This window comes from Pseudoliparis swirei, chromosome 7 (assembly GCF_029220125.1).
Source record: "Pseudoliparis swirei isolate HS2019 ecotype Mariana Trench chromosome 7, NWPU_hadal_v1, whole genome shotgun sequence".
Taxonomy (NCBI): domain Eukaryota; kingdom Metazoa; phylum Chordata; class Actinopteri; order Perciformes; family Liparidae; genus Pseudoliparis; species Pseudoliparis swirei.
In genome coordinates, this window is record NC_079394.1 from 5,068,488 (window position 1) to 5,083,526 (window position 15,039).

The following is a 15,039-nucleotide window of genomic DNA, read 5'->3' on the forward strand; positions in this document are numbered from 1 at the left end:
GATCTGTCGTCGCTCGTCAGCAAACCCTGAATGTTTTATGAATCTGGATTCTTTTAAATAGAATAGAACTAACCAGAAATTACACTTTTTAATATTGTTCCAAATGCAAGTCTGACTGGATTTGTTTATTTTTTTTACTACCTGTTTTTATTCCAATAAAATGTGACATTTGGCGATCAGTGTAATCAAGAACAGTGTTTGACCAATTGTCAAATGAGCTCGGACAATTTAAAGGGAAGTTACGTGACACTTTATTGCATAAGTTCCACTCATATCGTGCACCACTCCAACAGTAACCTAACAGAGGTTGCTAGGATTCAGTGCCGGGTCCGGTCTACGCCTCCAGTCGAGAAATCTAAATCCGCTTCAAGCATTTATGTGGGTTACAAAAGTACCTGTAACATTATCCAGTTTTCAAACCCTCAGGAGAAGCTATATGTGATGGACTTACGCATGTAAAGAGAAGACACCAACGACATTCGGATCACACAAAGCTAGCATCTGACTTTCTATCTAAATAAACATCTGCAGTATACTAATAACAGACATACTGCCGTGAAACTGTGGATATGCCCCTTTAGGCCTCGAGTCCACACAAACTACCAGCATCAATACATGTTTGGCTACAATATAGGATGAACAAATAAAATGTATACGCTTTGGTTTAACTGCCAAAGCCATTGCAGAGATTTTTGGTTTGACAGTATATTTCCAATGACAGTAACATTCACATTTCAAATCAAAGAGTAACTACAATAATAGAAAACTTTGTTTTTGGAAAAAAAGAAAGAAGAAAAAGCTACAAATGGTCCCAATATTGAAGTAGTTGGGCTGGCAAGGTGTGGGTTGGTAACTGGGTGCAACTTTTACTTCAGGTTCGTAACTTTGTCTCAGTTAAATCATTTCAGTTTATAGTGTAAACTAGAAACCTGAGGTCAGCAATACGGTCAGCATAAGAATCAGAAGTGTACCGTAACAAACAAATCTCACACTGTAGACTATGTGGCTTGGTGAACAAGGCCTATTCCAAATACAAAACATAGTTTATATACAAGAACAAGCTTCTATAACCTACTCAAGGGTTTTACACAGCAGTGCGTATTAACTAGCTTCTCTAAGCCGCGTGTCCTCAGGAGAGAGACGCCGAGTCCACTGGAAAACTGCGCTACCGTCACAAAGAAGCGATGACCTGTGGCTGGGAATGATTTAAGACTGTAGAGTAGAGACACTTCAAATGATTAGCTGCCAAAGAAAAAAATATAACGTCAAATTATTGCACTAAAGAAGGGAGAAAAAAAAGTCAGTACGGTCTTTAAAACACAACTCCTGTCAGTTAACGGTTTAAACAGCAGCTCCGAGATGCTCCCAGAGACTAACGCGCACAAAGTGCACAGAATAAACCAGAATGGTGATCAGTTGTTAGATCCACAAACCCAGAGCGTGATGATGATGATAGTGAAGATAGGTCAGTACTAGCCCAGACCTTGCCACCACAGACAAAACTGCTACTCAAACAATAATATGAAAATGATCCCAAGAGGTGATAGAAAAATAGAAGTGAGATACAGATGAGAATGGTTTAGAGAGGCATGACGCACGATACATAACCGGGACGTTGCTTTCTGCAAACGGACGCCCCCACACCATCTGAGAATGTGCGGCCGCCGCCAGGCTCCTGTTGCTGCGGTTCACTCGACGGTCACAGACTTGGCCAGGTTCCTTGGACAGTCCACCTGTATGCAAACAAAGGGAGGGAATTTACATAACAAACAACAGCCAGACAACAAGTCAAACCATCAAGTACGATTTAGCCAAATAATAACAACAAGTGATATGGCAGCTTGACAGAATAATAATTCCCAAATCCTTGCTCCTCATCATTGATAGGAGAAAATTAAAAATAAATAAAAGGTGGGTGTGCAAAAGAGCTATGTGCACGTAAATGTTTGCTTCACTGTCAGAACAGCGGCGCAATTAAGCATATTTATGAAGAATTATTGCCATAAAAGCAGTCAGGACATCTCTCTGAAGTCAAGCGCTACAAAAGCAGAGCCAACACGGACTATATTTACTTATTAAGGTAAAGCCGTTTACTTTGATGTTCTGCACAAAGCCAGTAAAGTTACACAAAATAAAGTAACACAGCTGTCCAGTCCTTTCGTCCAGAGCGAAAGAATAATACAAATAACTCTTGTTGGTGTTCCACTGTTAAAAAATATCTAAATCTGTGCACACATCCAGGTGTTTATCTTCAAAAGTGACATAAGAGTCAGAACATGTCCATGCTTTGACCCAAGATGAGATTATTTGTTCCTCCTCTCATGTGTTTCTATGAACCCCCGACTGCTCCGACAAGTAACTTTGGGTAACTTTTGGGTTTCTTAATGTTTTCCCCTGTTCTTTGATAACAGAGTGATGCGTTTCACGATGATGGGAATCTCCTCGGCGCGACCAACTATGGAAGCTCCACTTCTGTCGGTGACAGAAAGGTCAAACTGTGCCACGCACCCTCATATTACAAGTCCAGCGACACCTCACAAATAAAAAAATTCTCCCTCAGGTCATCTAGACTGGGTTGGATTTTCGACTGACATGTGGCGGAAAGCCCTCGATACTGTACGTGTGTTTGTGTAACCATTACAGAACACGCTTATAGATTGTGGATCGATATGTAGAGGGAAGGCCTCCGGTCTGTCAAAAAAACAAACGGCCTTCAAATGTTTCCAAACCCACCGCAAGGAAAAAAGTATGAAAAATACTTCGGAGAAGAATATACGAAAATGCTCTTACAGGAGTATTATTATGACTATTTTTCAGTGACCAGTCTATGTAAACACTGGCAAACTGCTGATACTGAACGCTTTTATTTACAATGATGACTGCAGGTGCAAAAGGTGGAGATGTGAGAGTTCAGAAAATAATATTTTACAGCATTTTTTTGTCTTAAGCGACAGGTGAGGTCATAAATCTCATCTAGTAAAACGGTCACGATTATCAGTTCCCACCGGGCCCGAAGGGACAGTACTTACGTCGTAACCTCGGAGGACAGCCAGGTGGTAGGAAAGCAGCTGCAGTGGGATGACGCTCAGGACGCCCTGCAGGCAGTCCACACAGTGAGGCACTTTGATGGTGCTGCTGGAGTTCTTAGCCGTCTCGTAATCGTCTTTTTCACAGATCACGATGGGGCGGCCCTGTAAAATATAACAAAGCAAAGCATCTGTCAATCTCCCAAATCTGGATCTCTCAGTTGATTTTCACACCTCATAATTCCACATGTGCCCCAGATTACTAACATCAACGTTGTCACACTGGAAGAGCCCTTCCTTGTATTTAATGGGGTGAAGGATCAGATGTGTGGCATGGACAAGACTGGGAGTGTTCAGCGTTTAACATTCAAATATGGAATTTAACAATCTTTCAGATGTTCTGAAACACAATGATGGCAACAAAAAAAACAGCAACTTGCTTGTAAAATAAGAGTTCCAATGAATTGACCAAGTTAACGAGCATTTTAGAGAGAGAGGTATAAATTTGCATGGTCAATAATTTAGGTTCACCACTCCAATAGGATATTCAGAACTGTGAATATTTCCTAAATATCACATCATTCATATTTTTTTCAGGGGGCCCCATATTGGTCTTACCTGGCGGGCAACAATTTGCTGCAGTGCGTTCTGACATTTGACATACGTGTTGTCTCTCATGATGATCATGATGACTGGCATCAGTTCATCCACAAGGGCCAGGGGCCCATGCTTCAGCTCTCCAGCCAGGATGCCTTCTGAATGCATGTATGTGATTTCCTTGATTTTCTACACAGGATGAAAAACAAACAAAAAAAGCAGGTTTGCATAAGTTTGATGTCATTATGGTTTATATAAAACACAAAGTCAGAGTGCACCTCTGAAGTAACACAACTCGTTTAATACTTTTATTGAATGCCGTTATTCCATAAGGAGGATGAGATATACAGTCAGAGACAATTCTCTATAAAATAAAAAAAGGTGAAGGTAAATCTTTGCTATTACTTGTATAGAGCTCTCCATAGACGCCCAACAGTAATAAATAATTGAAAGGAGAAGAAAAAAGAAAAAGAAATCAGTCAAAGCTGGTAGAAAAGAAGGTTGTATTTGCTCACCAGTGCTCCTTCCAGGCAGGTAGCATAATGGTAGCCTCTGCCCATGATGAGGACACTCTTATGTCGGTACAGCTTTGTTGCCAACTGCTGGATCTCATCATCCAGACCGAGGACCTCCTTAATCAGATCTAAAAGACACAACAGAAAAACAGATGGGATTAAAGATTTTCTTTAAAGTGGCAAAGAAGACGCACCATCATGCAAAATCTTAAATTAAATACTGTCACATGCAGGAATTTGGTCTCAGACTCCTAATGTTCAGAATGAGAGTGGCCAGACATTCTCCATTAGTTTACCATTAAGGTCATTCCATCATATGATTTAGATCCAGAGAAGCACACGAGAGCCCGCAGCTTAAAGCGCTCTCTTCTTCTCATCCCACTCTCATCACTTAGCTTCTTTTTTTTCTCAAGAGGATAGTTTGAACAAACACAAATAAAAACAGGCTTTAAGTGAACTTGATCATTGCCCTGAGAGCTGGTGTTTGATCCCTTTATATTGTAATGTACACACATGTATTGATAAGAATGTATTTTTCTGAACCAGAATACTTGTGGCTTGATTTACCTGGAAGCACGCTCAGGCCCTGGATTATCTCTCGGCGTCTGGGCTGCATGGAAATCCTGTCATCGCACATCAAGAGTGCAAACATGATCAGGGCCACAAACTGGCTGGTGTAGGCCTGCAGAGCAAAGAGAAGCAGATTGCATGTGTTAAAGTTAGCATTATCACGAGTCACATTTTTATACAACAGCTGTCCGATGATCCATGAATGAACGTCGAATGGCCACAGCTACAACTGGACATTGCAGCATTCCTTGTTGCGATACGTTTACTAAAGATATAGTATTTTCCTGTTTTGCAGCGTAATTGAAAATAAAGAGCAGCAACCAGATCTTGACCAAAGCCTCTTTTTTAATGAAGTTCTTAGAGTTGGTGCTTCTCATCTCCCCAATAGGATAGTAAACTCGGCTCCAGCTAATTCGCTCTCTGTGTCCGTGTGAGTGTGTGTGTGTGTGTGTGTGTGTGAGTGTGACTTCATCTCCAAGCATGTTTGGAGGCCTTCCATGACCAATTGGAAAATGTAATCAGTGCTTGAGTGAAGCAAAGTCATTTCACGGGACCCTCCAGACTCAGAAATTGCAGTGGACAGTGCCAAGAAAAAAGCCGTAAAAAAAGTGACTGTTTTCCCCCCCCGCTGACAACACGCCAACTACAGTCGCTCAGAACTCTGACAGTCTGTGCTTGCGGGTCATATGTCATGTGGCAACATATGTAATCCACATAGTAAACTGGGTTTTTGCATGCGTGTGATCTTGTCACCAACTGTAACCCTGCGAAGAGGACCACCCTTGTCTACAGCTGGAACATGAAACTCTTTCATGACAGTTCTGGACTAGAAAACACATTTTGTAACCAGATACATTCTTTAAGAATACGGCTACATAACTCAGAAAATCACTGCTCTCCTCATTTACTCAGTTGACCAGCCAGCAGGATTTGCCTTTCAATAGCATACAAATATTTATTACATAATACAGAATGGAAAAAACCATTTCCCTTTTTGTCCTTCTCTTTTCCAGTTAAAAAAATAAATAAAGAAAAATAAATAAATAAAATAAAAGAATATATATATATAAAAATATAGTATTTTATTTATATATATATAAAATACTCTATTTATATATATATATATAAATATAGTATTTTATTTATTTATATATATATATAATTAGAATGAAACAAAGAAAGTAGATGCTGAAGAGATGAATTTGAAAAGGCATAGCAGTTGAGTGCATTACGTGCCGTGTTCTCTATAGATTTGAGGAGCAAAGGTTGCAGTATTTGGTCGAGTTGGGTGTGGGTCTTTGGCTCAGCAAGCCAAGCAGTCAGATGGCGTCTCTGAGGCATGCCCTGGGGCTTTGGAGCAGCACAAGAGCCCCTGAGCCAAGCCCAAGGGCTGGGCCGCCAGAGAGGGACCTGCTACACTCGGTTCACTCGCTGGGGCTCTAGTACTGGCAACACCTTTTGGTTTTGTGACGGGGGTGGGGAGGCAGAAAAACAAAAGGTCCTCGAGTTGAGATGAGAATATCAGGCTGTCAACTCCCAAAGGGTTCAGAGTGGAAGAATAGGTCCGCTTCCAAGAGGCAGGACCAGACTCACAATGGAATTGTCATCTTGGTTTCATTCAGTGGGCGTTGAGTTCATTTGTTGAGTTCATTTTTAGATGATGCAACACATTGGTGTAGTTTCTTCAAACTCAGTATACAGAAAGGTCAGTTCACTCAAAACACAAGTACGTTCCCTATTACCCAGGTGCCATATATCAAAGCAAATATTTATGGTGGGATTTGACGTGAGGTAAATCTCCTAACTGAAGAGAGAATGTGTCAATTGTGACTAGAGAAAATGGACATGTTGTTTTTCTCAAGTGAGCAACAGTTCAGTGGGGCTTGATGACTTAGCAGAATTTGGTAATGTACATACCAATGTTTAAATAAAGCTGTTTACATTCCACTGAATTGTCACCAAGTGGTTTGTCCAAAAGTATTGGCAAACATCCCCCTGGGACAAGTTAGCCAATTGGCAGATGTGAATCAATCAAAACAAGGGCTGATCTATCGATTATTTATTGTAAGAGTAAGTACATTTCCAAGATCCTGAGACGATGCCTTCATAATGCTTATTTTGTCTGACCAAAAGTTAAAAGAACTCTACTTATTCAATTTCCGATCACATAATAGAAGAAAAAAAACAAGCAAATCAACATTTAAGAAGCTAGTCTTGGAAGGAGGAAAATATTAATGTTATGCTTTCTTCAAATAAAAGGTTAGGTTGCACAACATGCGATGTTTGTAGATACTGTAGACGTTCCCCAGATATGGCAACTTGCTGGTTCATACAGAATAGGCTCACCTTGGTGCTGGCTACTCCAATCTCAGGCCCGGCATTGATGTGGACTCCGCAGTCGGTCTCCCTGGAGATGGAGCTCCCCACCGTGTTGGTGATGCCCACTGTCAGAGCTCCTCTCTCCTTACAGTAGCGCAGGGCCATGAGGCTGTCAGCAGTCTCCCCTGTATAATCGTCAGTAATAAAAAAACATAGCAGTTCATGAAATACACAAAACCATCCACGCATTTAGAAAGAACAGACTCAGAATGAACACATCAAGTGATACATCAATGGGAACCAGATTTGCCCCCCAAGCAGGGGAAGTGGAAAAATGGCACTGGCCATCCCACCTGATTGGCTGATGAAGAAGCAGACGTCATCTCGGAAGACGGGAGTGTTCCTGTCCAGGAAGTCACTGGCCAGCTCCACCATGACGGGCAGTTCGGTTAGCTCCTCCAACACCTGGCGGGTCTGGGAGAGCAACAGAGCACGTTTCAGCATCCTTCTGTTAAAACAAGCCAGTGGAGCTCAGAGCAGAGGGTGTGCCAGCGCACAAACCTCCCACCTGTGTCCACAATGCAGACATGACCTACTGGTCGGATGGATTCAATGTGGATGGCAAGACTGACGAGTTTCCATAATGTCCATTTCCATTTGGCAAGGTGGCTACTCACCGCCACCCCTGCATGGTAGCTGGTTCCGCACGCAATAAGGATAAGTCGGCGACACCTCTGGATCTCTTTGATGTGGTCCTTCAGGCCACCCAGTATCACTGAAAAGCAAAATAAAAAGCCAACTCGTCATTCTGCTGCACTATTTTCCACCCGATTCAAAAAGTGCCAAAAACGGGACATGTTTTAAGAAAATGATTATTGACAAATTACTTCAGGAATTTTGCTGTTTTACACGCATGTAGTTCAGTAAAATCTACGTAAGCACAGGGAAAGATTTAACCACTTTTATCTTGGATACAAACTCGACTTATGACATGACATTATTATGACATGTAGTGATATGCAGGCAACCAAAACAATCAGTGTTCATGCATGGGGTTAACCCTCCTGTTACCTTTAGGGTCAATTTGACCCCATTCAATGTTTAATGTCGGTGTTCTTTCGGGTCAATTTGACCCCAGGCTGTTTTTCACTGTGTCAAACATATAAGAAATATCAACTTTTTTATATATTTAAAGGGCTATTTGGGTAGTCAACAAACAAACATAAAGTACCTCACACTTAAACTTGGAAAACAATATTAATTCTAATAATGTTCTGGAGGTTTTAATTGCTGGGGTCAAATTGACCCCGAGGGTAAAATATGTCAGTCAATATAAAGGTAACAGGAGGGTTAAACATTGAATGGGGTCAATTTTACCCTAAGGCAACAGGAGGGTTAAACCACTTGCATGATGGGACAGAGAAGAAAGAAGTGCATTTATAGATGTTTTATTACATCAATGGACTCTGAAAAAAACTAACCTGTGTTGTTGTCGAAGTTTATTCTCCCCCTCATTGTATTGAACACAGACTCCGGCTGCTCAAATATCTCCTTCTGCATGAAGGAGCTGAAATTGCCTGTGGAGGGAGGATGTCAGGGAAACATTTCTAACACTGATACAAAATAATTAAACATAAACGCCTCTTAAGAACACGGTGATGGACTTTTTAAAAAGTGCGCCGTCTGAGAAAGGTCTTGTCGACACAGATTAAGTGCATTAAAACATAAACCACAAGCTATTTACAATGTGTTACGAATAAATCAGGCTTCCCTTGAAATGTAGGGAGTTACGGTCTGTTGTTGCTATATTAACCTATTCAGAGCCACAAGGTAAGTCGTTCCTTAAATGAAGGAAAACAAACATGAGACATCAGGGAGATAAGTGTTTTTCCATTAATAATAAACTGACACCAAAACATGCAAGCGGTTTTCAGTCCGCTTACAGCAATTTAGGTCATGCAAATTAGGTTATTCAGCAGAAAGGCTCCAGAAACTGGAACGGAGGAGAGAGGCTGAGTAATGACAGGACCCCAAAGGAATGTCGAGAGCAGCCAATCTCAGTTTACATCTGCCCTCTGCTGGATGACGGAGGAAGAGTCAGTGGACAAGAAGGAAATACAAGACTTCATATTTTGCATTGTGTCCTTCAGCTTTGAGAGTGTTCACATCCTTATTGGATGAACAGTGGAAGGCATGCCTCGGTTTAATTCAACGTTCCACTATTTTTCAACATAGAAGGAGGCCAATACTAATCATTTTAACAATACATTTTGTATCCCCTTTAGAGCTGCAGAAATTATCTATTTACTGGTTTCAGCTTCTGGCAAATGAGAATACGTGATCGTAAAAGAAGAAAAAAATAGCGGCTGTTGGTCAGAGAAAACATGCAATTTAAAGACATCACTTTTAGCACTGGGAAGTTGTGATGGCTGTTTCACAACTTTTTGACTTTTCAGGGATAAAATATTCTGCAGATCAATAACAACATATTTTAAGAATAAAAATGCAGCCCATGTCCCCTTTCAAGAAGTAATTTGACACTTAAGAATATATATATATATAGCTTTCTATCCTAAAGTAATGTGAGAGGATTGATACCTGTCTTATGTCTGTCAGGTAAATATGCGGCTACAGTTACTCGGCAAAAACAGACTAGAAACAGTGAGTCTGACTGAGTAACAGAATCCACTTTCTAAAACTTTTAAGTCCCTTTAAAAAAAATAGTCCCATGTGAGATTTGAGACATGAGAGTCATTGCTTCACTAAATCGCAGGAAGAAAGCAATTAAGTATATTTCTCCAAAATGTAGAACCATCCCTTTGGGGAACTCTGTCTAAAGTGCTTTAATCCTGACACTGTTGATCGGACGTAAATTTAAATGTTTAATTAAATAAATAAATATTTTGTTTTACTTAAACCTTGTTAGCCTTTTTTAAATTTAAAATGATATGCGTGAGAGTACAAAGCTAACAACAAAACAAATGTTCCACTGCTCTACTACATAATGACTGCACTATAAATCAACTCAGGCTCAGAGAGGGAAGGTGAGGGGGATAAACTCCTGCAACTCAGGGGTCATTTTAGTGACCTTGGCTTCCCTGGGGGTGCAACTGATCCAGAAGGGTTGCAACTAGCTGGATGATAACAAGGATGGCCTTTGTGCTGAACGTCAACGGCCAGCTCAGACAATATCTCTTTAAGACTTGCAGAATAATAACAGGGATCGTGACAAAATTACAAGGCAGTTCACCAATGATTTATTTAAAGATTTGTGCAGGTGAAAAGTATGATGGGACGACATTTTTTTAGAGCAAAGGCTGGCCTTCCACTCACCCTTCATGATTTGCTGGAGCTCCATCTGCAGGGTTTGGATGGCGCGAGCTGGATAGTCTGCAGTCGTGCGCTTCATCCTGTGGATGGACAGCCGGCCTTCCACCACGGCGGCCACATCATCGTCCTCCAGGAAGATCACCTGATTGGTGTGCTCAATCACCGCGCTGGAGAGACGAGAGGCACGGAAAGCCAACACCATCAAACATTAGGTTTATTAGGCCGGTACCTGAATCACAATTTTATTATTTGAATCAGATTTGGCGAATCAATACAACGATTCAAATGTTTGCTCCTTTGTTGGGGGGGATCTGGCCATCCAAATAATTCATTGGCATGAGTCTCATTGATTGACTGGTGATGATGGTGGTCCGTATCTGACTATGTTCATGTTGCTGACCACATTAATATAGTCAAATGCAGACCAGCAGTTTCAGAAACTGGGGGGAAACTGTCCTTAGTGGGTGTCTGAGGCGATGTCTGCAACCCACCAGACCTGTGACTAAACAGACCCAGTCCTGGTTACCATGCTTTGTGAGTTTTACTATTCTTTCCAAGTCATCACCACTCATCTATACAACAAATGTGTGTATGTTTTTAAATTGTTTACAAGATAATTTCTTCATAGATCTAGACTCAAAAGTGGGCGACTGTGCGTCAGTTGTGAGCAGGTCTGTCTTTCAATGAGGGGGTTGGTAGTTCAATCCCCAGATAGCCCTAGTCGATGTGTCCTTGAGCAAGACACTTAACCCTGAATTGCTTCCTGTAGCTGTGTCTACAGTGTATGAATTTAACATGATTGAAAGTCACTTTAGATAAAAGCGTCAGCTAAATTAAATGTACCGGTAATGTAAAGAAAATAATGTGACAAGTGTTTATGTTTCTCACGACTGAGAGAGCACCAATGAATGACTCGATTCATCCGCCATCAGGGGGCAGTCTTTACTCTGCACAGATGAAGGAGGGACATATAATTGCGGAGCTTAAAAATATTTGGAAGCTGTAAAAAGTGGATGCAGAGATACAGGTATCAGCTTACCTTGCATCAGAAGCAAAGTAATACTCCACAGCTTTCTCATCCACAGGGAACAAGCAGGTGTCCTGATCGAACCTGGGTAGGGGACTGCAGCCGTTCTTCTCTTTCGCGCCTGAGGGCAAGTAAAAAAAAAAAAACTGGCCTCAGTCCAGCTTTTGCAACCAAACACGGACACAAATCAGACTAGAAACAGAAGTTTTAACTTACAGGAGCGGTAGAGCACAGGAATGTGATCTGTGGACAGCTTGTGTTCACTCCTCACTCCCATCAGCAGGGGGCTTCCCCTCCTGCACAGCAAAATCTCTATGAACCAACAATACTTTAATCTGCAATAACTAAAAGTTTAACAGCATTTAACATGAGTGTACCTTGTGCCAACCGCCTCTCCAGGGTAGTGGACACTTTTGAAGACCAGGGCAAACGATCCCTCCTGGCAGTTAGAAGAACATACTTATCAGACAGGCTCTTTTATTTGTTAATTACTTCAGGAGCAGTAGTGTGCACTTACTAGCTGCTGAGTCACCCGTTCCACCAGCGTTGCGAAACTGATGTCATCATTCTCCCGGTTGTCAAACATGTATTTCACCAGCTTGGCAATGGACTCCGTGTCAGTCTCTGACTCAAACTCGTAGCCTTTGATCTCCTGCGGAGACGGAAAGAGTTAATCCCGTCTCCTGGCATTGAGATGAAAACATGTCTCAAGGTTATGATAAATGTTTGCTCACCAAGAATTTCCGTAGGTCTTTGTAGTTGGTGATAATGCCATTGTGAATGACAATGAACTCTGCAGACCAGAAAGATTGTCAGACACTTTAACCCTTGTGTTGCCTTAGGGTCATTTTGACCCGAATCAATATTACACCCTCCCCCCGCTTTAGGATTAATTTGACCCCATTCAATGTCGGTGTTCTTTCGGTAGTCAACAAACAAACAAACATAAAGTGCCTCACACTTAAACTTGGAAAACAATATTAGTTCTAATAATTTTCTGGAGGTTTTAATTGCTGGCGTCAAATTGAACCCAAAGGGTAAAATATGTTAGTAAATATAAAGGTAACAGGAGGGTGAAACATTGAAACGGGTCAAAATGACCCAAAGGCGGGGGGAGGGTGTAATATTGATTCGGGTCAAAATGACCCTAAGGCAACACAAGGGTTAAGACATCAAGATACCTGCAACCGGGGCTAAAAGGTGACTCAGCTGTGTGAGTAACCTAGCTTTGCATCATTAAACAGAACTCACCATTGTTCTTGTCAGAGCGATGTGGATGGCTGTTCACTGGACTCGGTGCACCGTGGGTAGCCCAGCGGGTGTGAGCAATGCCGAGATGAACATCAAACTCCACATCCAGTTCAATATCCTGCTGCTCTGAATGGCCACACATACAATATTCAGCATCCCACAGTATACAGAATGACAAATCGACACGGCATGAGTTGTTCAGGCTTGATTCATGGCACTTGGCTTACTGTCAATCTCCTCATCAAGAGCCTTCACTTTTCCACGTTGCTTAATGATACGGATGGACTTTGCGTTCAACTCCCAGTCCTTGCCATCGCCAGCATCTATTCCCACACCTAACAAAATACAATTAAATAAATTGCATACGAAATACAGTGATCACAGGTCCTAAATTATAAAGAAATATATATTACAGCGTCATTACATCTTTGCAAATGATATCTGATTTGTGTGGTCTAATAGCAGAATTGAATTTCACGATAACACGCCGCTACACTCTACCAAGACACGGAAACAAACATGAAGACTTGCATGAAATGCAAATGGAAAAAATAAACACATCAAGTGGGACTGATGAGATGTTTCTGATGCTGCATTATAATGGACATGCTGTAAATACGATCAGCAAACTGTTGGCATTATCGGAATAACTACAGGCAAAAAACGAGGAGACGGTCAAGGAAATAAGCCGTATAATAAAGTGCGTGTTGTTAGGAGCCTTTTCCATCTCGCTCACCAGCTGAGTCGTAGCCTCTGTACTCCAGGCGGTGCAGACCTTTGAGGAGGATCTCAAGGATCTCACGGCGAGTCCTTGGCACTTGGTAGTTGAGATAGGCAAAGATTCCTGGGAAGAGGAAGGAACATCATCTCAAGATTCAGAGCTGTGTTTCTAAAATAAATAAAACATGTCCGCCCTCTAAAATAGATTTTTTCTTTTTTCTTCGTGAATTAGCCAAAGGGATGCATGCAATACTTGTTAAACAAACAACCGCAAATATAGAGGCAGGTCTGTCTGGTTCAACAGAGCATTCATTCAGCAGCAGATGTTGAGGGAATGCAGAGAGTAAGAAATTGCCACGGAAAAGTGTAGTGGAGGCAAAAATGACACCAACTGCGGTTTCTCATTCTATAAATAGAGAAGCATTTGTTTGTATATCCTAAGATTACCAACTAACGCCAGTCTATCTGTTCAGATAGGCCTATTCAGAGATTGTAGTGACAGTGATGGGCGACAGAGAGGCCTCAGTTATCAGACCATGACCAGTGATACAGAGACCATCGGAGCATCTCAACTACATGATCACGACAAAGGGAAATCTCAGGTGCATTCACTGTAAGTTCAACATTAGTGCACGTGTTACACCAATGGGCACTTATTGTCACGCTTTACATGTTAAACCACCAAAAGTATTAACTACTCTAACTATAACCTATATCGCTATTAACTAATAACTACGTCCACATAGTTACCGCTAACACAACAAATGGGAGCGACACAGGTTCAGCTAGTGGAACGTAAAAAGTTACCGGACAGAAGTCAGGTCCATCACTTTAACATCACTCCCAGATATCGACTCGCGAACAGAGCCTACACACGTTTGACTTAAAACACACATAAGACGTGTCACGTCGACAATACGGGAATTAAACAGTGGTTGCTGAATAACGTCCTCGCTGACAGCACTAGCTCACAGTTAGCCACCCCTAGCTAGCTAGTTTCAGCTGACTAACGGTAACTATAACGACGAGCGCAGTATTTTCAGACTGCTGGTCTGGTAAATGTGGAATAAGGTACTAGTGCTTCCAACCGAACGACATGCGTGTAAAAGGTGGTCAGTACTCACCACACATGTCTGCAGTCGGGCCAGTTACAGCTGCTCGGATCGCCTGTCTGACCTCGACTCGTTCTAACCGACTGAAGCCATGGCGCGCTGTGATTGGTCGAGGAGGAACACGTCACACCTCTTTTCTTTACATTGGCTTCACTGCGGCTCCGGACTCGGGCTGTCCGGGAGCCAACGTGGCAAGAGGATGTGGATCCGGCGACTGGATAGAGAGCACACCTAAAGTCAACACGATGAAGCGATGCCTGACCCATTCGCCCTGTCGATGTAGAATCTCGTAAAACAACGCAACACAATTTATATTTGTCGATGAACGTTGTTTAAATAACCAGGATTATACACATGCTACTATATGTGTCCTAATTGTCCTATAGCCACACACCATTTTTTTAATTTTTTGGATAAGGCACCAAAGTTATGTTAATCTTTTCAAACTCCCAGGGTGCAAAATTGTAGGAAAAAGACTTGTCTTGAATAGTCGGACAAACAGCCACAGGTATTACATTTGTCATGACACCAGCTCTTTGCATTACTTAGCATTACATTTGTCATATATACAG

General features: G+C 41.8%; 1 protein-coding gene across 1 annotated transcript; it reads right to left on the reverse strand.

Annotated features, from left to right (window-relative positions):
* Window positions 1-234: 234 nt before the first annotated feature.
* Window positions 235-14,585, reverse strand: gfpt1 (glutamine--fructose-6-phosphate transaminase 1). The gene is made up of 19 exons (XM_056418573.1): window positions 14,480-14,585; window positions 13,372-13,479; window positions 12,863-12,970; window positions 12,636-12,761; window positions 12,119-12,177; window positions 11,902-12,036; window positions 11,762-11,823; window positions 11,601-11,680; window positions 11,397-11,505; window positions 10,361-10,524; window positions 8,509-8,604; window positions 7,705-7,802; window positions 7,381-7,501; window positions 7,055-7,212; window positions 4,706-4,820; window positions 4,139-4,266; window positions 3,645-3,812; window positions 3,030-3,191; window positions 235-1,733 (listed from the first exon to the last, which is right to left on the reverse strand). The coding sequence occupies exons 1-19, from the start codon at window positions 14,484-14,486 to the stop codon at window positions 1,689-1,691; spliced, it is 2,049 nt and encodes a 682-aa protein (XP_056274548.1). The 5' UTR covers window positions 14,487-14,585; the 3' UTR covers window positions 235-1,688.
* Window positions 14,586-15,039: the final 454 nt, after the last annotated feature.